Raw genomic sequence first — 23266 nt, 5'->3', positions numbered from 1 at the left:
CACTTTGATGACGAATTTAATGCGGCACTGAGCTGGAGAAGCCGCGCCTCCAGGAAGCTCTCTGCCGTGATTGACATGTAAACAGACACGCCCACATATGTCTATGTATGTACCAGTGATTGCCCCGCCCCCACGCTCTGTCTCATGTTTATAAAGCAGCGTGAGCTCGGCTACGGAGTGGGTGGGAGGAGGGCGGGCCGTCATCTGGCCCTACGTCACCGTGCGGGGAGGAGGAAGTCAGTGTTGCGTCTATAGACACGCCCACTCATGAATATGCATAAGTAGGCCACAAATCAGCCTGTTTGTGTAGAGTTGCTCAGAAAGTGACTTTTCAGAGGCTAAAACTCTGGAAAACAGACGAGTTTGGGAAAATAAACCTTAAATGTTATGTTTTTGGGGTTCTTAGAACAAATGGAGATGGGAGAAAAATAGCATAATATGGGACCTTTAAGAAGGAAACAAAACTTTTTGAACACAAATAAAAATATTTTATTCACTCAATAACAGCAGCACACAACACACTAAACTTATTTTTTCAAAATCTCAGTCTTTGCGGTTAGGAAATCATGTTTTATCACATCGCAATATTATTGCAAATGGAATTAATCGTTCAGCCATAACATCGTTCATATTTAATGATCCCATGAATGCTCTGAGCGTTTTTTGTTTTTTTTTTTGCTCACAGAGGAACCGTCTTATCAAACAGTGAAGTCTCCACTCAAGTCACAGCGGTTGAGTCTTGTCAGAGTAGGAGGAAGTGATGCTACTGTATGTTTTACGAATGCATCTCCCTGAGTTATTCATCAGAATTTCTGGAGAGATGCCAAAATCCTCATTTATATTGTAGTAGGAGGTGGGGTGAAATGTGTGCCAGGCAGACAGACTGACAGACAGCATCCAGGAGCCTGCAGCATGTCTTATTGATGAAGCCTGGGGCCATTAATAGCGTACATCTAGGGCAGGTGCCTGTGTTGAGATCAAGATGAAGATGAAGATGACTTCCTGAGGAAGCGCAGGAGATTAGATTGAGTCTCTTTTTGAAAATGTACCTTAAACAAACTGGTCAATGGCATCCACATATATACATGTGTGACTAGGGCTGGGTGATACGCACCACATTTCATATCTCAATATTTTTTCTCAAAATGGCCATATACAATATAAATCTCGATAATTTTAATTCTAATAAAGTTTGACCAAAAAGACAATTCAGGGTTAAATTTTGCTGATGCAAAATACTACACAGACTAAAATAACATCACATTGCTTTAGGATTGGTAATTAAAAAAAACCAACTTGTAAACGTGTATCACAAACATATGCAACAAGCTAAATGACTACAAAAACACAAATTAACAGAGAAATACACAGAAGAACACAAATACACAAAAGGAGAAAAAAATGCACAATGGGACAGCAGAAATAATAAAAGAACAAAAAATAAACAAAAAGACAACAAATGACACAAAAGGAAAAAACTACACAATGGTACTACAAAATCCAAGAACAACTTACATACCAAAAAATACATAAAACAACTCAGAAAGACATCCAAAATTACCGAAAAATACACAAAAGAACAACAAAAATACATCCAAAATGCACAAAAGGAGGAAAAAAGTACACAATGGGACATTTATTAACAAACAGCTTCAAACAATCAACCACTTTTGGCTTTTTCTCCTCTAAGGGACAGCACATGTGTGTGAGTTCTGTAATGTGGCTGTTTAGAGGAAGATCTGGGTTAGAACACACTCAGCAATCATCTAAATGAGCTGTTCTGAGAAGTAGTGACTCTGAAAACGACTATCTCAATACAAAATAAAAATATATTGACATAGGCGATATTGTAATTGTCTATATCACCAAAATAGAAAACTCCATGTGATTTGAATCTATATATTTTTGCAAAGATGTGTGCACACATCTGATGGTTGTGTATGTTGCACAGGAATTGAAACATTGCTTGTTGGCACTCAGGGGACATCTTGAAAATGTGCTCGGTTTTGCCTGTGTTATGTTTTTTTTTACCCGGTTTTATCTTGGAATATTGAATTAGGGGAAATAGGCCAGACTTCTTTCTTTATTTATTATTGTCTTCTGTTATGGGCTTTTAATGAGGCCTTTTGCTGATCAGTCATGCATATTAGCCATCAGTGCCTCATTAGGAACAATGAGCGAGGATGGCCCTCCCCTGCCAATGGACTGGATCCTTAATTTCCCACATGGACACAATATTCTCACACGCATGCTCTCTTTCCTTCTCGTATATTCTGTTATTGGAGTGACATCCGTCTGTAGGGGGAAAAAACACGTTTCAACCTTAATCCTTCTTAAGTTAACTGGAAGCAAATGCAATGCCTGTGACCAGGGTTGGGGTCAATTATAATTGATCATTAATTACAATTATGGCGAAATTATAATTTGATTTTTTAATTTTAAAACAAATCTTGGTGTTGTAATCATAATTAAATTGTAATTGTAATTGCCATGAAAATCATAATTTAATGCAAAACTGGGGAAACTTGTTACAGTTCTATGTACAGTTCTACACATATGTAGTCAACAATTATTAAAATGTGTTTCTAACCAAGCTTTCCCACATTTTACAATTTAAAAAAACAAAATCGACAGAAAAAAGGCTCAGACGTCCACACCAAAAATATATTAAAACCTATTTTTTCATTGATTATGAAGCCTAACAAGGTAACCAATAGATAAGAAAGAAATTAGATGATAGATTTTGGTTTTTAGTGTATTTTACAGCTGATTTATGACCCGTTATCGTTAGAGATGCTAACAGAAAGCTAACACAAGAGGAAGCTTCACTTTTATTAGGTTATTTATTAGGGGTGTCTCGATCTGATATTGATATCGGATATCGGTCCGATAATAGCCAAAAAAAACGGATTTTATCGGACTGCATCTAAAATCTCCGATATCAGCGTTCCAATAAGTTTTTGTTGTTTTTGTCCACGCCCATCATATACTGACAGTAAAAAATAACTGAAGTGAACTTGAATTGTTGACTATTGTTCTCTGTTTGAGTGACATCACTTGATGAAGCCTTTTCTAACATTCCACACTACAAAATAAATCATAAAAGTATGTATGATTTGTGCTGATATCGTATCGGTATCGGTCAATGCGCAAGGCTGCAATATCGGTATTGTATCGGAAGTGGAAAAGTTGTATCGGGACATCCCTATTATTTTTTTCAGACTCAGTAATTGGGATTAGTTGTAATTGAAGTGTAGTAATTGAGAACATTATTGTGATTGACTTTCTGAGGATAAAAAAATATTGCAATTGAATTCTAAATAGGAAAAAACACTGGTCACTGTAATCGTAATTGAATTGTAATTGAACATGGGTAATTGAAAACGTAATTGGAACTGAAAAATGTAATTGACCCTAACCCTGCCTGTGATATTATGTTTCTATCTCAGATTGTAATGTGCTATTTGCATCACAATTCCTGCTGAATTAATGCATTTTTAACTACGTCTGCCCACCACCCTGCACCGTGTTACACCTTCTCCCCAGTCATTACATAGTTCTTAATATTCCTGAAATGGCCATAAATGGCCACTAATTGAAGTTAAGTCTTGTAAAGGAGATGGGTGCACGCAGTAACAGGAGCTGAATTATTCAGCTGGCTCGCAGACGGGTAATAAATTGCTGATGTTTTTATTGGTGTCTCAGCTAAGTATTATTTAACCTTGCTTTAAACTGCTTACTTCCATGCTGAGTGCCTTTTAACTCCCATCTATTTTCTCGGGCCTTTCAAATATTGATGGAGGATATTGGAGGCTTGACTGAGTGCCAGCATGACACACACATAACAGTCCAGGCCCTGGCACACAGACACACACGCATGCACTACATACAGTAACTCTAAAAACGACCATTGGATGTCGTCCCCCTTCTCCTAATTTTGGATGTGCTTTAATTCATGCTTTTTTTTATTCAATTACATAACTATATGAGCATTTATACACATAACATTGTACTTTTAAGGAATTTATCTAATTGGGCATAAACAAGGATTATTGTTTAAATATTTGATATAATAATTGCCTTTATTTAAGCCTAATGAACACAAATTGGAAGTTACTTACAAATGTATTTTCACACTGTTTTTTTATATATCAGGAAGAATATTATCTGTCTGTGCATGTAACAAGAAGCACCACTTCACACAGTTTACATGTAGATATGCATTGCTGTTACCAGAGCACTGTATAGATCAGTGTTCCTCAAATGGGGGTACGTGTACCCCTCGGGGTATGTGATGGCACTACAGGGGGCACCTAAAGAGAAAGAGAGGAAAATTAACAAAGTTTTGGTCTAGGACCTACACCTGTTGTGAGATGACTGGAAATGATAAAAACTATAGAAATAATCTATTCATGCACCAATAAATCAGTGTTTTTCAACCTTGTGGTCGGGACCCCGTGTGGGGTTGCCTCAAGTTTAAATGGGGTTGCATGAAATTTCAGAAAAATTTAAATAGATTTTTTATTATTATTATTAAAACAACACAATCTTAAATGACTATTTTTGTTTGTTCACTTTGTGAATCGAGTTCAAATAAAATGCAGGAAAAAAAGACATTTCTGAGCCTAAACATGATCGAAAACCAATTCTAGTAAAAATGTCTTTGGGGACAAAAGAAATTCTTGATATAAAATGAGGTCATCATCCAAAAAAGGTTGGGAACCACTGCATTAAATACTGTTTCTTTCCACTTATTTACAAAATAAGATTCTTTAAAATGTGTGTTATCACTTCTTCATTCCGTCTTTATGATCTATAGGTGTTTTTAAATCGTTTTCTGAGCAAAATGTTGGAGTCAGACAAAGGGCTGAACAAGTTTGAGAAACACTGGTATAGATCATAAAAACAAAAATAAGTGCTGAGAAGATTATTCTTTGCACACAAATTAAAAACAAAAGTAGTTTGCCAAGGAGATTATATTTAAAGCTGTTTATTTATTTGTTTGCCTGTTAGCAGTATTATGTCCAAGTGCTTAATGTATTTTGACAACATTTTAATCACAGACATTACTCCATGGAATATTTCATACAATTTTGGAGGGAATCTGGATATGCTGATTTTGGATTAGTTTCAAAAATCAAAATATCCCTTTCTGTCATCATTGGCGAAATTTCTAAATGTTATATCTTGGTTTTTAATTAACCAATCTTTATGAAATTTTACTAGATTATATTGGGTTTGGTGTCTGAATGACCATACTGAGTTTAGTCTGGATGGGACCCAGATTGCACATTTCATCACGGTTTTTTAAAAAAAAAGTGTTTGCCCATACGTCGTGACATACTATATCGTTATTAACGGATATACATTTTATTCTTTTGGCTTTTGAGACGTTGTTAACTGGAACACTACATAATTATTAAAGAAGTGTTCTAGTGATTAACCTTTCTCAGATGTCGTTACATATTCATGTGACTTCTGGTGGTAGATGCATAAAGGTAGTTCACTAAAACAATGTACTCACTTTACTTTATCAGTATCTGTCATGATTATCAATAAAAGTCTTGGGGTTTTGTTTTGTTCTTGCAGTTTGACAACATGGAACCATATAATTATTAATTTTCTGACCTGAAGGTATGCTTAAAGTTCTCATAGTGATGAGACATAAACCACAATTTCCACAATCCACCATCCTGTCCTAATTCTCTTCTCTTCTCTTCTTACCGGCTAAGTTACAGTGTGAGCTCTAAAAACCAGTCCCCAGCCGTTAGTTTGTGAACAACTGGTTTTCGATAACAATGTGTGAACAGCATTCATGCAAACACCTCTCTGTGAATCACAGCTACTATGTTATCAGTTGCGTAACAGACAGAGTACTGCTCTTCGATAGATAGATAGATAGATAGATAGATAGATAGATAGAGTTTTTAGAGGACTTTAGGTGTTAATCCAACAAACAAAGCGTACAATTTCTTTGTATTACATGTCTGTAATTTGTTCCCTACATACCGTCTACTGTACATTGGGTTGGTATTGAGGTTTTGCACATTTTTACACAGACTGAGCTCAAAAACCTAGGATTTCACTGCAAAGGGCTGTGTAATCTATTGCAGTGTTTCTCAAATGGGGGTACATGTACCCCTAGGGGTATGCAATGGCACTACAGGGGATACTTTGAGAGAGAGAGTAAACATTTCCTCCAGGTCTCACTGGCGTTGCCAACGTGGACGTAGAAATTCCCCAGCAGAACCAGGGAATCCCCAGAATGAGTACTCTACAGTACTTCCTCTAAGGAATCCAACAAGGGTGGATACTCTGAGCTGCTGTTTGGCCCATAGGCACAAACAACAGTCAGGATCCGTCCCCCCACCCGAAGGCGGAGGGAGGCTACCCTCTCGTCTACCGGAGTAAACTCCAACGTACAGACACTGAGTCGGGGGGCAAGAAGTATTGCCACCCCAGCCCAGCGGCTCTCACCATTGGCAACTCCAGAGTGGAAGAGAGTCCAACCCCTCTCGAGCAGACTGGTTCCAGAGCTCTTGCTGTGTGTCGAGGTGAGACCGACTATATCTGTCATCTTTTCTGGCTCTGCCCAGCCGGGGTCCATGGGCAGAGACCCAGTCACCAGGCGCTCGCTCTCGAGCCCTAACCCCAGGCCTTGCTCCAGGGTGGGGCCCCGGTAGCGCCATTCCGAGCGACGTGAACGTCCTTTGTTGTTTTTTCATCACGTGGTTTTGGAACCGCTCTTGGTAGGACCCGTCACCCGGGACCTATTTGCCTTGGGAAACCCTACTTGGGACATTAAGCCCCCGGCAACATAGCCCCCATGATCATTATACTCAAACACCTCCACCACGTTAAGGTGGCGGTTCATGGAGTAGATGATCAAAAAACTATTCAAGAACAAAAACGTCTTTATGGTCGCCAGAAATTCTTGATATCCAAAAGGTTGGAAACCACTGCACTAAATACTGTTTCTTTTTACTTATTTACAAAATGAGATTCTTTAAAATGTGTGTTATCACTCATTGATTCCATCATTATGATCTGTAGTTGTTTTTGAATAGTTAATAGGTAAAGAGTTTGGTGACAAGAGAATGGGATCAATATCAGATACTAATCCTACCCAGCATCATGTTTACTGTTGTTTGTATTCCTCGACTGTGATCTGAGTTGTTAAGTGAAAAGGTTTCTGCATTTAGCGCTCACTAATCTATTTATCGTGTATAATTGTGCTTAACCAACGCTGCCTTGCCCATGGTCATACCTTGAGCAGATCTAAGGCTGCTGTCTGGGTGAATGTGCTAAATAAACGGCTCAGTCTTGTGCCTAGTCTGAGGTTTCTTCTTGCTTTTCCCTCTGACCCACTCGGTGTCTGCCGGTCTATCTCCCTGTCATCTCACAGCAGCAGCAGCTCCAGGCGCAGCATCTTTCCCACGCCGCTCACGGACCCCCGATCCAGCTGCCACCCCACCCCTCAGGCCTGCAGCCTCCTGGCATCCCGCCTGTGACTGGCTCTGGGTCAGGACTCCTTGCTCTGGGCGCTCTAGGCAGTCAGGCTCACCTCCCAGTGAAGGATGAGAAGAATCACCATGATCTGGAACACAGAGGTAAGGAGTGAAACGAAGGAGCCTTAGGTGCCTGAGTAAGATGTTCAGAACTATGAAGAAGTAGTAGAAAATGACAATATCGCCCATATTGAGATATATTAATTTTTTTAAACTTGTTTTTATTTATACAATCACATAACATTATACAAGTATTTAATATTATTCATAGAGTTCAGTCAAATACTGTTCTTTTTCCATATCTTTCAGATATATATATTTTGTAGCTGTTTTGTATTAAAATACATGTTTTAGGAGTCGCTGCTTTCACTACTTCTCAGAACAGCATCAAAAGCACGGTTAGATGCATCACTGAGTGCGTCCTAACCCAGACCTTCCCCTAACCAAGCCACACTACAGAACTCACTCACACATGCTGTCCCTTACAAGAGAAAAACCAAAAATGGGACATATTCTGCAACTGTTTGTTAATAACTGTGGTATTTTTTATCAACAAATTTAACCCAGAATTGTCTTTCTGGTCTGACTTAATTTAGTTAAAAATATCAAGATCAATATTGTATATCGCCATTTTGAGAAAAAATATTGAGATATGACTTTTGGTCCACATATTGCCCATCCCTACTATGAAGTAGATTATTGTAACGGTGTTAAAAGATGTCAAACAGACAGAAACCAATTTAGTGAATAGTTCTTCTTAGTCTCTAGAGCAAAATGTTTGGGCCCATAGGTGTGGAGCACATCCTGTCTGTTCACATTCTGACTGGCTAATGAGCTGCTACATGCCCAGCCCATGACTGCATAAGCCATTCAACCGTTCCAATACAGGCCGATAAGAGAGGCCTTGTGCCCTGCAGTCACTTCTCACACATTCAGCCAACAGCGTCTGTCATCTGTCAACTAACTGACTTGTCTTTCTTTTCGCTCCACCCGGGTTTCGTCATCGCCTCGTCACGACCGCCGTCGGTGCTGCAGAAAACACGGTGAGTGTCCAAGGATACCCACGCTTCAAAGGGTTTGCTGGTTTTATTGCATTTTTCTTTTCCACTGCAAATGTCAGGTCAGGATACCCGATGGCAGATTTGATGTGCTGTCGTAATCTTCTTCCAATAAAGTGCTTATTAGAAAATGAGTTTTGGAATATAAATCCTGTGTGTTTAATCTAGAAGGAGAACTGACTGGTATGATGGAGAGATTAGACGCATTGTAATTTCATCACAATTAAAGCAGGACTTGGACTTCCCCTCTCAAAGGATTTATTTGATCCGTTCTACTGTCCCCCCTTGTTTACCAGCTCACTCATTCTTCCTTCTTGGCATGTGATGAATATTTATGAACACAATTGGAGAGCTGTTTTCCTTTCTTCCCCTTCACCCAGTCTGGCTTAGACCTGCTAAAGCGTTTTATTTGAAATGCACCAATCTCTGATGGCTTTCGCCGATAGCCTGTGAGATTGTGTTCCAGTAGGCTGCTCTGCCTGAATAGGTGCAGTCATGTCTGAAGAAAAGGAGCTCCTGGGGCAGTCTCGACCCAGGTCATCTGATAGTGGAGTGGTGACTTTGGTTAATGAGTCACCCAGAGCATCTCTTTAAAGGTCAGCCATGATGCATACAGTGGTCCTTTGCCCACAATACTAGTTCAGCAGCCATTGGCCACAGTTACATGATGTTTTTTCATTCGGAATTAGTTATTCCAAATTTAATTATTCAGAATTATAGTGTTTTGCTTCATGTTTACATGGAAATAGTAATTCCGAATTGAGGTTTACACAGAAAAGGTTTATTCCGCTTTAATCAATTATGTTTTAAACAAATTGTCGTCTACTACACAGAAGATCACATGAGAACTGTTTTCACTTTTAGTTTGGTTGTAGTTTTGATGCAGCAGCTCAACAATAACATACGGTTTCACTTTGGTCAGCTGAACAGGAGAAAGAGATAGGAACTAATCACCGGTAAATAAAACTCTGGAAAACAATAACCAGGTAAAGATAGTAGCTCTAACAACTGGTACAATGATAAACTTGGTGATATTACAACCTATACATGCAGTTACTCCGTCATGTCCCATGATTCTTTGCGCTTCTCTGTAGTCCGTGTACTTCTGGGACGTGTTTTAAAGGTGTCGCTACTGTCGTAGCTCGTCTGCCAGTCTCTCCTCTTAGCTCATGTTCATCTCTCCTGCCTTGCTTCACCAGGCGGGTGAAATACAGGTCAGTGTTACATTTAATGCGGGTCGATACAATGCCGAGCAGTGTTTTGTGTTTTGTGTGACACCAACTACGCGGAGGAGTCAGTGCGGTCATAAAATCTGAGCTTTGCATTTAATTGGCCTGGCGGACTCCTCCGGACTCCGTTTTGCGAGTCTCCGCCTGAGTATGTTTGAGCCATAATAAGTAGTTAATACATGTCTTAATAAGTAGTTAATACATGTCATAATAAGTAGTTAATACATGTCCGTTTGAATGTCCAAATGTTTATGCCTCTGTCCATCCACTCTTTTCATCCATGTCATCGCGGCAAGTCACATGTGCAGAATGACCGGAATTAACTTTAATCGGAATTAAACGTTTACAAGATAGAGGAATTATTTAATTTGGAATTAAAATTGGAATAAACCAGCCACCTAATTTGGACTTAAGTTGATTTCGTAATTACATTTGCATTAGGAATTAAGTGTTTAGAAGGTCATTTTAAAGAGGATTTAACTGTTATTCTGAATTAAAGGGGAATTTAAGCTCCCATGTAAACGTGGCCATTGTTCCGTTCTGGAGGTTGCCACTGACTGTCCGTGTTGTTGATGGAGCCTCTGCTGAAAACTTGGCAGCTTCTCCAGGCTAACCTCAGAAAGCTTCTGGATGTGTGCGCGGTGCCTGCCATCGTGTTGGCGTTTGGAGGGATCTGTTCCAGCTTGTGTGGGCGGCCTCGATGAAGAAGCACCAGTCAGTCCCACACTGCCTTGCCCACTGGCACGATCTAAATTCTCCTTTTTATCATCGCTCAAAGCCTGAGCTGACATGGTGCCCAGGCACACCACAACAATCCATGCCCAGTACACCCAGCCTATAGTTCCTCCCTCTGTCTCTCCTCCCATCATCTATCTCTCACGCTCAGCCTGAACGACTCCAGAGAAAAGACTCTCTGTTCAGCCACAACACACTGCTCATGTCCCTGTGAGGCTGTTTGTTGTCCTCTTATAAGGAGGAGGAGGGGGAGGAGGAGGGAGCCCAGCTCAGAAAACAAGCCCTCTTCCTTTCAGTTCAGATAACGGCCCATTCTGTTTTATGTTTTATGTCCAGGGACCAGCTTGTGTGTGTGACTGGGCTTGGCTGGTGTCAGGGTACTGTTTGGAGGGCGCCCACAGCTGCATTTAAAGAGTCTGCCTCAGCCATCATCTTGTGAATGAGCCTTTTTAGTGTTTGCATTGGCACTGTGTGCACTCTCTGTGAAATTCTAATGGAGAAATGAGTTGCAGCGATAAGACTGATTAAAAGTGTGCTTGGCTCTCTGTTTGCAGAATAACTCCATATCGCCATCGGAAAGTTTACGCACAGCCAGTGAGAAGCATCGCAGCTCCTCCGACTACAGCTCGGACTCCAAGAAACGCAAAGTGGAGGAAAAAGACAGCATGAGTAGATACGTAAGTCACTAACAGAGTCAATGAATCAGAGCAGTTTGCTTAAAGGGATCCTCCACTGTGGATCTATGCCTAACAAAATGCATTATTTTGCCTTCAGTCCATTGAAAATAGTAAACAGGGCTCTTATTTTGAAGTTAACATGAAGTTTTGTCAGTAACACAATGGAGGGCTACGGAAATGTCTGAAATGTGTTTCTGCGAGTTTTATGGATCAAATGACCACATGTTGACATTCTATTTGGTCACATTCTCACCTAAAATGTTTTCCAGATTTTCAAAAGTGGAGAATCAACAGAGATATTTAGCCTCAGTGTGATTCAGGTTTTTGTTCTTTTGGGTTCCAAATGCATCTTGGGAAACTTAGCTTAACATGCTAATCATACATATAGTATATAGTAGACAGTATATACTTATTGAGTCTATAGTGGATAGTTCAGAGTGTGACATTTCGAATACAGTCCTTTGATTTGATTTGACCAAGAAAATGAATACTCGTGAGCGTATTTCCTGAAATGGGAGGGGCTTAATTCCACAGACTGTCCTCGTCTTCACCTTGTGGATCCACATCTTTCGCACATTTTTAACAGACTTGTTTGATCTGTTTGCAGGACAGCGATGGAGAGAAAAGCGACGACCTGGTGGTAGATGTTTCTAATGAGGTGAGCTACATCAACCAGAGGTTATTGTGGGTTTTATTGACCACTTCCATTAGCCCTGGCAAAAAAATGAAAAAAAGTATAATGTTTTTTGTTGTTTTTTAAAGAGGCGGTAATTTTGTTTTAGTTTATTTTCTTCATGTGTACCTATGAAGTAATTATGATAAATGTTTGTAGGTATACTTTGTAGTTGAATTATTCTACCTTTTTTAAATTTGATGTTTTTATTATTTTGTAATTGTTTGCTAATCATAAAAAAATTTTTTGGTGATCAACTTTTTATTCATGTGTGGTTAGTGATTACAGTCAAATGTGTAGTTTACTACACACTATTATGCACACATTTTCCCCCCTTTTTAATGCCACAAGTCCATTCCCCTTGCGATGGGCATATTGATACATATACACAAATGGGTTAAATACACATAGATATCAATCCCTTAGATAATAAATATATGAATAATAGCAATAATATTTAAATTAAAAGAAACTAAACAAAAAATAAAGAAAACAAAATAAAGAAAACCTTGTCCAGATTCCCTCAATATATAGAATTATGCAATAACAATATGTAATGTTATGTATATATTGCTATTTCTGTGGATGTCTTTGATGGAGGAAATCAGCACCTGCTTTGTATTGTATTTATTACAGTACAATATATTGTTATAAAAATCTTTTCTTGTGTGTTTTTCCAGGATCCTGCCACTCCACGGGCAAGTCCCGCCCACTCACCACCTGAAAATGGCATTGACAAGCCCCGCCCACCAAAGAAGGACACGCCCAACAGTCCGGCATCAGTGGCGTCCTCTGCCAGCACCCCATCCTCAAAGGCAAAAGAGATCAGTCATGTAAGACCTGATGGGGGCTGAGGACTAATTAGGGCAGAATGGGAATGGTGGGGGGTGGTGGGTGGGGCTGAGAAAGCAAAGTGATGTGTGCAAATATATGTAGGATGTTCTCCACAGTGGATTAGGAATGGCTGTCTGTGCTTTAAATGCATGACTACACGTCAGGGATATTATTGTCCTGCATCAGGATCAGTCAGGTCTGCTCAAAGTATTTAACTATTCCCGGGTTTTTCCTTCTGCTTTGCTAAAAGATTAAAGCACAAGCAGTAAAGGGGATGAAAACAGCTTCAACTCTATTGTGACCCTAATATGTTTGAGAATAAATAGCAGTTTATGGCTCTGCAGGACAACGAGGCTTGTCAGAATTAGATTGGATTATGTTCAGTCTGCTTTCTGGGATTGTGATTGTGTTTGCTGTCTCGCTCCTTCCACAGAATGACAAATCCTCCACGCCTGGCCTCAAATCCAACACTCCCACTCCTCGGAATGACGCCCCCACCCCTGGCACCAGCTCAACTCCTGGGCTCAGGCCCATCCTGGGCAAACCACCAGGCATGGAGGCTCTGGGTTGGTAGCGTTTTATTCATTGTCTTTATCCTCTCCCAAGGCTACATTTTTGCATCTCCATATCCGTATCGTTCTTTTGTAGCAGCCCCAGCTCTGCGGACCCCCCTGTCCATCGCAGGATCCTACCCGACCCCCTTTGCCATGATGGGCCATCATGAAATGAACGGAGGCCTGACGAGTCCAGGGGTTTACGCCGGCCTGCATATTTCTCCACAGATGAGCGTTGCAGCTGCTGCGGCGTACGGCCGCTCTCCCATGGTAACAAAGCTGTGTTTCACACGACAAAACTAAGAACCATGTTGGACTTTGACATTCATTCCATTGTGATTTGTTTCAGGGTTTTGATCCTCACACACACATGAGAGCACCAGGCCTTCCTGCCAGCCTTACGTCCATATCTGGGGGGAAACCGTACGTTTAATACCTTCAAATATTTTAATGCTTGGAATGCTGAGATTTTATGTATTTTAAGATTTTCTTTAAGACCACAAAATATGCATGTTTTACATGTAATGTTATACTGTATGTCTCATTGGGGTTGTAAATATGTTCACATGCTTAAACATGAACAAACCAAACCAAGAACCACTTAAAGTTAAAGCTGCCACCAACGATATTAGATCAAATCAGAGCTAACCCTAACCCTAATCAATGAAAATATAGGTTTTAATATTTATGGTGTGGTTATCTGAGCCAGTGTATTCCTCAATTTAATTTTTTTAAATGGTAAAATGTGGGAAATCTTGATATGAAATATATTTTAATAATTGTCAACTACATACAGTATGTGTAGAACTGTATATAGAACTGTAACATGGTTCCCCAGTTTTGCGTTAAATTATAATTTAGATAATTAGAATCTTCATGGTAATTACAATTACAAAGTCAATTATCTATACTCAATCACAATTTAATTTCGATTATGACATCAACAGATTTTTAAAATTACAATTTCAATTATAATTACGCCATAATTGTTATTAATTATCAATTACACAAATACAATTATAACTGACCCCAACCCTGGTTGTGTAAAATCACATGATGGCTGTTTTGTGTTGAACAAACACTGTAAAGTAGTGACACTCACTAAAACTGTGGCTCCTCCTTCAGGGCGTACTCCTTCCATGTCAGCGCCGATGGCCAGATGCAGCCGGTTCCTTTCCCGCCCGACGCTCTGATTGGCCCGGGCATTCCACGTCACGCCCGTCAGATCAACACGCTGAGCCACGGGGAGGTGGTGTGCGCCGTTACAATTAGCAACCCCACTCGTCACGTCTACACCGGTGGTAAAGGCTGCGTCAAAATCTGGGACATCAGCCAACCCGGCAGCAAGAGTCCTGTGTCCCAACTGGACTGTCTGGTAAGAACTTCCTCTGATTTACATTCCACTCAACACCAACTTTGTGTAGAAAGAAACTGTTTATACAGAACCTCATTCCATTAACAATGGAGTAATCCTCTGGTATACACTGGTCGTGACAACTTGACAGCAAACGTATTAGTGCATAAATGCAGCGGATGCATGTAGTCAGCAGTTGTATGTACTATAGTAGATGGAAGGCTTTTGGCAACAACCGCTGAGTGCATTTCACAACACTTCCTGATCATTAGGATCCTGATACTGAAACATTCAGCTTTGTTTAGTTCTCCTTTGTGTTTTATTGATATACTGTTTTATTTCAAACAAATGCAATAATACAAAAAACAGTATTACAATAAACAAAAGATGTGATGCAGATGGTTTCCCTCCAAAAAATTTTTTTTCCCAAATACAATTAGATTACAATTATTTTTTACAATTACATTCTCAATTAGTAAAGTTAAATTACAATTAATCACAATTACTGAGCCTGAAATAAATAACCTAATAAAACTTAACCTTCCTCTTGTGTTAGCTTTTGATATTGGGTCCTAAATCAGCTGTAAAATACACTAAAAACAAATATCTATCATCTAATTTCTTTCCTATCTATTGATGACCTTGTTCGGCTTCCTAATCAATGAAAATATAGGTTTTAATATTTTTGGTGAGGGCATCTGAGCCTTTTTTGTGTCAGTATACCCTTAGATTTATACATTTTTTTTAAATGGTGAAATGTGAAAAAGCTTGATATGGAGCATAATTGTGAACTACATGTGTGTAGAACTGTACATAGAAGATTCTGACTGACAATTTCTATTAATTTTTTATGGCAATTACACTTACAAAGTAAATTATCTGAACTCAATTACATTTTAATTACGATTACAACACCTACAGATGAAAAAAAAAATTTAATTACAATTTTAATTACGCCATAATTGTAATTAATTATCAATTAAGCAATTACAATTATAATTGACCCTAACCCTTTGGTTTATTTATTATAAAACTTCTCCTGTTTCTAATTTCTGTACGTGTTCCCTGCTGCTCTGAACACACATCGATTTGCTTTGTCCTCTGTGCAACAGAACAGGGATAACTACATCCGCTCCTGTAAGCTGCTGCCTGATGGTCGCACATTGATCGTCGGGGGCGAGGCCAGCACGTTGACCATCTGGGACCTGGCCTCTCAGACACCACGCATCAAGGCTGAGCTCACCTCCTCTGCCCCGGCCTGCTACGCCCTGGCCATCAGCCCTGACGCCAAAGTCTGCTTTTCCTGCTGCAGCGATGGAAACATCGCCGTTTGGGACCTGCACAACCAGACTCTCGTTAGGTGGGAGGACAACAACTCATCCTGACAAACCAAAATGCTCTTGAGAGTCATCTTTTTTGAATTTTTGTTCTAATTTTCTGTAATTTTGTATATTTTTGAGTCGATTTTGTGCATTTTTTTTGTCTTTTTGTGTTATATGTATTCATTTTGTGTTATATGTAGTAATTTTGTGTACTGCTGTTGTCATTTTGTTCATTTGTATATACTTTTGTGTGTTTTTGCAGTATTTTCTGTGTTTTTTTTTTGTATCTTTTACTGTATTTTCCTGCAATGTTGTAATTCTTTGTATTTTCCTGTCATCCTGTGTATGTTTGTTGTTGACTTGTTTGTTATGATTGCATTTTTGTTGTTTTTTGTTTAAAATGTGTATTTATGTTGTCATTTTGTGTTTTTTGGAGTAATTTTTGTGTATTTCTGTTGTCGTGCTTGTTTGATCGCACTGCGGGTTTGCGGAGTCATCTTTTTGTGAACTTTTGTTCTCATTTCCTATAATTCTATACATTTTCTTCTTAAAGAAGGCGTTGACACATGTTTTTTTGCCGTTGATTGTAGGCAGTTTCAGGGTCATACGGACGGTGCGAGCTGTATCGACATCTCCCACGATGGCACCAAGTTGTGGACGGGTGGTCTCGACAACACTGTTCGCTCATGGGACCTGAGGGAGGGACGACAACTGCAGCAGCATGACTTCACTTCACAGGTAGAGCCATGAGATGGACTGGCTGCAAATTCCCAAAAATTGTATTTCAAGAAGTTGAAAGGAAAATACAGCCCGACATATTACACAAAATAACTCCCAAAACATACAAATTGACAGCAAAATGCACAAAGTACACAAAAAAATACACAAAATGACAACACTTAAACAAAACGAATGCAAAATCACAAAAAACAACACCACATTACAGGACAGCTCCAAAGACATACAAACTATCAACAAAATTACACAAAATGACAGAAAAATGACAAAAATACAGAAAGTGACCCCAAAAACACACACATAGACAACAAAAATCGGAATTAGAATCAAAATCAGAAATATTTTATTTATCCCTGGGGGAAATTATTTTCATTACCGAGGCTCAAAAAATATTACAAATAAAAATAATTAACACATACATAATTAAGACTGTTAATTAAATACGGATTAAATACAAGTTCACACATTACAGTAGAAAAATATAAAATAAGATAAATAATAATAATAATAATAATAATAATAATACAAATGTACAAAAATGCAGAAAATGACAGAAAAATACACAAAATTACAACAAGAACACAAAAAAATAACAAAAACCACACATATGAGTAAAAACTGACAAAACAACAAAACCACGAACAAAGACAAAAAAAATGACAAAACCCTTTTTTCCCCCTGAATTTATGCTCAGATGGGTCACTATTGTGAATGCTGACATGAATATTGATCATGTGACAGATACGATCACATTTTTGTGGCACCCGCTGTGATAGTGTTGCCCATCCCTGGAGTCGCACGGGTAATAGAGGACGTAATGTGAAGTTTTATGAACCTACACTCATGTTTCGTTCTCAGATCTTCTCCTTGGGGTACTGTCCGACTGGAGAATGGCTGGCTGTGGGGATGGAGAGCAGCAACGTGGAGGTTCTCCACCATTCAAAGCCTGACAAGTACCAGCTTCACCTGCACGAGAGCTGTGTCCTGTCTCTCAAGTTCGCCTACTGCGGTAAGAACCAACACACAGTAACATTCAACTTTAACTTCTCTGCACTTAAAAGTCCAGTATTATGCTGATTTTCACCCATCTCCATTTGTTCTAAGAACCCCAACAACATAGTATTTGAGGTTTATTTTCCCAAACTCACCTGTTTTCTGCAGTTTTAGCCTCTGAAAAGTCACTTTCAGAGCGCTCCTAAAAACAGGCTGTTTTTTGGCCTTCATGCATATGAATGAGTGGGCGTGAACTCACACACTGCTTCAGCGTGTGTTTATTTATCACAGCAGCAGCAGTAAATCATTAACAGTCTTCCCTCTCCTCTTCATATCTACTAACCACAGGAATAGTCCATTTAAGACGATAGTCCATTATTTTGTCCAACAGCTGCGTCGCATTGGGTCACAAACACGTCAGATTATCCCATAAAGGTGAAACAAGGCAGTATGACGGCTACTAAAAATGAAACTGATTGTGATCGCTGCTCGGCGTCACAGGGAAGTAAACTCTCAACTATCGGCTGAGTCAGCTGTTTCAAACACTCACGTGAGCTGCTACGCTGCTTTCTTTTCATCAGCGCAGTTTTGTCCAGTCACTGCATTGCATTGTGTCACAAACACATCAGATCATCCCATAAAGGCAATACAAGGTTGTGTAACGGCTACTAAAAGTGGAACTGTTGTGAGCGCTCTTCGGTTTATCTATGACCAGCCTGTCATTGCCCGATCCCATTAGATCTCGGAAGCTAAGCACATCTGGGCCTGGTTAGTAGTTGGATGGGAGACCACTGAGAATTCCAGGTGCCACAGTGGGGTGGCAGTCACCCAGTGGTATCTGTCATTGTGTCCTTGGGCAAGGCACTTCACCTACATTGCCTAGTATGAATGTAGTGTGTGAGTGAGTGTTGGTGGTGGTCAGAGGGGCTGATGGCGCACTATGGCAGCCTCGCTTCTGTCAGTCTGCCCCAGGGCAGCTGTGGCTACAATAGTAGTTTACCACCACTAAGTGTGGAGTGAAAGAATAATACCTTAATTCTGTAAAGCGACTTTGAGTGTCTATGATAAAGCGCTATATAAAATTGATGCATTATTATTATTATTATTATACACTGGATTAGCTACTGAATGTAAAGACATTATCTGTAATATCAACTTGCCGTCGCTATGTTTGTTTTACATGTGAGGTAGTTTGAGAGGGAGGAGCTCACATTCTTACAGGGTAGGAGGAGCCAGGATTGAGCAGACATTTTACAAAATATGGAATAACGAGGGAGGGAGGAAACAGAACTTTTTCAACGTTGGCCCTCTGAATGAGGCTAAAGGAATGTATATCGCTGTAGCAAAACCATTATAAAATGAATTTTCATAATACTGCCCCTTTACATTTTTTTAAAGTTACACCTTTTTATTTATTGTTATTCCCCAGACCACTTCCTGGTTTAAAATAATCTGATGACTCTGCTGTTTGCTTTGCAGGTAAATGGTTTGTAAGCACCGGGAAGGACAACCTCTTAAATGCTTGGAGAACTCCATACGGCGCCAGCATTTTCCAGGTACGCAAATCAATGCAGTCTGTCTGCAGCCAGAACAAATGCATGCACAGCTTTCTGAAGGAGGAAGGGCAGTGACTGCACTTCCCTATCAGGAAAAACTAAACCTGAGTTATTGACCTGACAAGAAAGTCGTTTTAAAGCCTTTGGGCCAGAGTTTGATGCCACTGTAGCTTTTCTTTGACCCTGAAGTCAGATAATGTTCTCTACTTAAATTTAAATGAAGCTTTCTGTATTAACTGCCTACAAAGCAGGGTTGGGGTCAATTACATTTTTCAGTTACAATTACATTTTCAATTACCCATGTTCAAATACAATTACAGTGACCAGCATTTTTTCTAATTATAACTAAATTACAAAAAGAAATGTATCCTCAGAAAGTAAATTACAATTACGTTCTTAATTACTAAATTTCTGTTACAGTTACTGAGCCTGAAATAAATAAAATAATAAAAGTTAACCTTTCTCTTGTGTTAGCTTTCTGTTAGCATCTCTTATGCTAACGGGTCCTAAACCAGCTGTAAAATACACTAAAAACAAATATATATCATTTAATTTCCTTCTTATCTATTGGTTACCTTGTTAGGCTTCATAATCAATGAAAATATAGGTTTTAATATTTTTGGTGTGGGTGTCAGTATACCCCATGATTTAAATGTTTTAAATGGTCAAATGTGGGAAAGCTTGATATGAAACACATTTTAATAATTGTTAACTACATATGTGTCGAACTGTACATAGAACTGTAACATGGTTCCCCAGTTTTGTGTTATATTATAAATCAAGTAAATTATCTAAACTCAATTACAATTCGACAGCATGTGCAGACAAAAAAGGAAAAAAATGAAGAAAAAATTTGAAAACTAAAAATGAACTCATCATTATGACAGCAACAGATTTTTAAAAATACAGTTAGAATTAGAATTACTCCATAATTGTAATTAATGATCACTTACGCCAGTGTTTCTCAAATTAGGATACGTGTACCCCGAGGGGTACCCGATGGCACTATAGGGGGTACTTGAGAGAAAGAGAGGAAAAATTAACAAATAAAGTCAGTCTTGGTCCCACCCCAGGTGTGAGATGACCAGAAATGATCAAAGCTATAGAAATAAATCTATTCAGGAGCCACTAAATCAGTGTTTTTCAAACTTGGGATCGGGACTCCATGTGGGGGTCACCTGGAGTTTAAACGGTGTGGAGTGAAATTCCTGAAAAATTAAAATATATTTAAAATTTTAATAATATAATTGTTTTTGAAATAATTTTTTATTAAAACACACAATCTTAAACATCTATATTTATATACTTTCACTTTGTGAAATATACATCTAGTTCAACTAAAATACAGTAAAAAAAAAAAAAAAAAAATATATATATGACTTAAAAAATGATCAAAAACTAATTCTAGAAAAAAATGTCTTTGGGGTCACCAGAAATTCTTGATATCAAAGCGGGGTCGCAATCCAAAAAGGTTGGAAACCACTGCATTAAATACTGTTTATTTCCACTTATTTACCAAATGAGATTATTTAAAATGTGTGTTATCACTCTTTTATTCCATCGTTAAGATCTATAGTTGTTTTTCAATAGTTTCCTAGGCCAAATGTTGTAGTGGGACAAAGGGGGGACTGGGATTCAGAAATAAGGAAAAGGGGGTACTTGAGCCAAAAAAAAGTCTAAGAACCACTGAATTACGTGATTACAATGATAATTGACCCTAAACCTTCCTCTAAGACTGAAGTTGTTGTGTTTTTTTTTTATCTCTTTTCCAAACAGTCAAAGGAGTCGTCATCCGTCCTCAGCTGCGACATCTCCACAGACGACAAATATATCGTGACCGGCTCTGGAGACAAGAAGGCCACCGTGTACGAAGTGATCTATTAGATGTGGAACACGTGGATGTTGGACCTTCCCTCACACAGACAGCATGGATGTTAGCCCTGGTAGCCCTGGTAGCCTTGGTAGCCCAGCAGTGGATGGGCAGGACGTTTGGCAGTGCCAGTCTGAAAATGGAGTGGTTGATGGGGCCGTTGGTCGTGGCCCTTATTTCTAACTCATACGACTAACACTTGGACATCAGGTGCAGCTTCTGGAAGGCACGAAGAAGAAAATATTGTCTTGCTGTTTTTCTGCTTGTGGGATTTTTCTGTTTCATAACATGGAGATTAAAGTTCCATGAAGCGCCGTTTCCTTCGCCGTGGAGGTTTTCCCTCAGAGGTCCTGTGAAAAGTGTACATAATGGAGTAATAAAAGGCCTTTTATAGATTTATATTTTGGTGTCCAGTTACACTTGTGATGGTTCTTTCTTGTTCTCCCCGTGATTTTCGATCCCCTCCGGGAATGGAAATTAGATTAGGACTTTGTGAGAGGATATTCTATTTCAGTTCTGCCTTTTTTTCTATACATCGGCTGTCCATGATGACCTTTACGGAAATCTAATTTGGATTTTTTTTTTCTTCTTCCAGACCACAGATTTTTCACTGTTTGCTTTGACATCAATGAAACATTTGTCTGGTGGATTTATGCAGTGGGTAATTAATTCTTCAAAGGAGCTTTTTCCCTGAGCAAAGGGGAACATTCTGGTTTGATGTTTGGTCTCCCCTTTAACCATCGACAAATGAAATATCACTTTGAAATGAAGACCTATCACTGAACGAAGGCTTTAAAGGATGATCTGGAGCTGATCTGGACCAGTCTAAACTGAAAAAACTAAATCATCACTACACCATTGTTAGTTACCGCATCTCTTGTTTAACGGCTTGTGACTTGCACTCGTATTATTGGCCCATTAAGACCAGCACCATGACCACACCTGACACCTTGGATATACCTTTCTTCTTCTTCTTCTTTGGCATTTCCTGATATTCCGTCACATTCTGCTCGCAGCCAGGAATGGTCTCTGCTTAAACACATGCTGGACTGTGTAGCATTCACCAGTCGTCATCATCAATGAGGATTGTACAGTTGACAGTTGTTAATAAATCAATAAAATGTTTTATATAAATACGATTCTGACTGGAGTTACTCACTCTTGCCTTGGTTGTGATTTAGGCTACGTGTCCATCAAGATATTCAAGCAGAGGTTCCCAACCTTTTTTTAGGTCGTGACCCCATTTTTATATCACAAATGTCCGACGACCCCAGATTATTTTTTTTTCTAGAATTAGTTTTTGTTCATGTTAGAAATACAGAGTAGCCAGGATTAGTGCACCTCGGACATTTTTACACTGCGTTATATTTCAACTAGAAAGAGGAAATAAGTAGGATATGGTTATTTGATCATTATTGTGTGTAATGTGTATTTGTAAAATAATAATCATTTTTAAAAAATGATATATAGTGACTATAAAATGTAATTTTTTTATCTTTTTTCTTTTTTTTAACCAATCACTAGACATTTCAGGCGACAGCATTTTAATTCCAGGTGACCCCACGAAGGGTCCCAACCCCAAGGTTGAAAAACACTGTATTAGAGGCTATTCATTGGAGATTAAGTGCAGTAACCAGGGTCATGACATCCCTGGAAACAGTATAGAATTTGAAAAAAATGTTTTGCAGTCTTGAAAAGCAATGGAATAATTTAAATGTTTTGCAAAGGTTTTGGAAATATATTGACTTTAATGTTTAAAATCCAATGTTTGCTATTACTATGGGATGTTAAGCAAGTCCCTTAACCCTAACACGTTTTGCTAACACACATCGCTTTTGGATAAAAGTGTCAATTAATTAACATTGTAATCTGATAATCTTATAATTAAACATCGTAGCACTTAGTTGTTGTTTATTGTTACGTTCAATAGCTGATCCATCGTTTTTAAAAAAAAATATTACTGAATGGGCGTCAAAGGCAATTGCTCCATGGTACGATGCTAAATGATCGATATGTGATACAACTTGCGTTCCCTGTGACACATTTTTCAGAAAAGTTTTGAAAAATCATTGAGAATGAAGTGTGGCAACCCTGAGTAACTGTGTCTAATTTTGTTGAACATATGTGATATTTTGTGATAGTTGACAAATCATTGTAAGGTTTGA

At 38.9% G+C, this 23266-nt stretch overlaps 1 protein-coding gene across 7 annotated transcripts in view; it reads left to right on the top strand.

Moving 5' to 3' along the window:
* Window positions 1-22240, top strand: part of tle3a (TLE family member 3, transcriptional corepressor a) — a 45550-nt gene extending 23310 nt beyond the window's left edge. For 2 of the 7 annotated variants that reach the window (XM_028448871.1, XM_028448868.1), the window contains exons 8-21: window positions 7409-7610; window positions 8544-8551; window positions 11085-11207; window positions 11815-11865; window positions 12561-12713; window positions 13148-13280; window positions 13363-13538; window positions 13618-13691; window positions 14394-14643; window positions 15735-15982; window positions 16535-16682; window positions 17541-17691; window positions 19155-19231; window positions 21008-22240. In XM_028448871.1, the coding sequence (XP_028304672.1) occupies window positions 7409-7610; window positions 8544-8551; window positions 11085-11207; window positions 11815-11865; window positions 12561-12713; window positions 13148-13280; window positions 13363-13538; window positions 13618-13691; window positions 14394-14643; window positions 15735-15982; window positions 16535-16682; window positions 17541-17691; window positions 19155-19231; window positions 21008-21115 (1902 nt within the window). In that variant the 3' untranslated portion in view covers window positions 21116-22240. Of the gene's footprint in view, window positions 1-7405; window positions 7611-8543; window positions 8552-11084; window positions 11208-11814; window positions 11866-12560; window positions 12714-13147; window positions 13281-13362; window positions 13539-13617; window positions 13692-14393; window positions 14644-15734; window positions 15983-16534; window positions 16683-17540; window positions 17692-19154; window positions 19232-21007 lie in introns of all 7 variants that reach the window. The other 5 variants (XM_028448872.1, XM_028448869.1, XM_028448870.1 and 2 more) reach the window with 3 other exon arrangements.
* Window positions 22241-23266: the final 1026 nt, after the last annotated feature.

This window comes from Gouania willdenowi, chromosome 6, assembly GCF_900634775.1.
Source record: "Gouania willdenowi chromosome 6, fGouWil2.1, whole genome shotgun sequence".
Taxonomy (NCBI): Eukaryota; Metazoa; Chordata; class Actinopteri; order Blenniiformes; family Gobiesocidae; genus Gouania; species Gouania willdenowi.
This window is presented reverse-complemented; position numbering and strand designations above follow the sequence as displayed.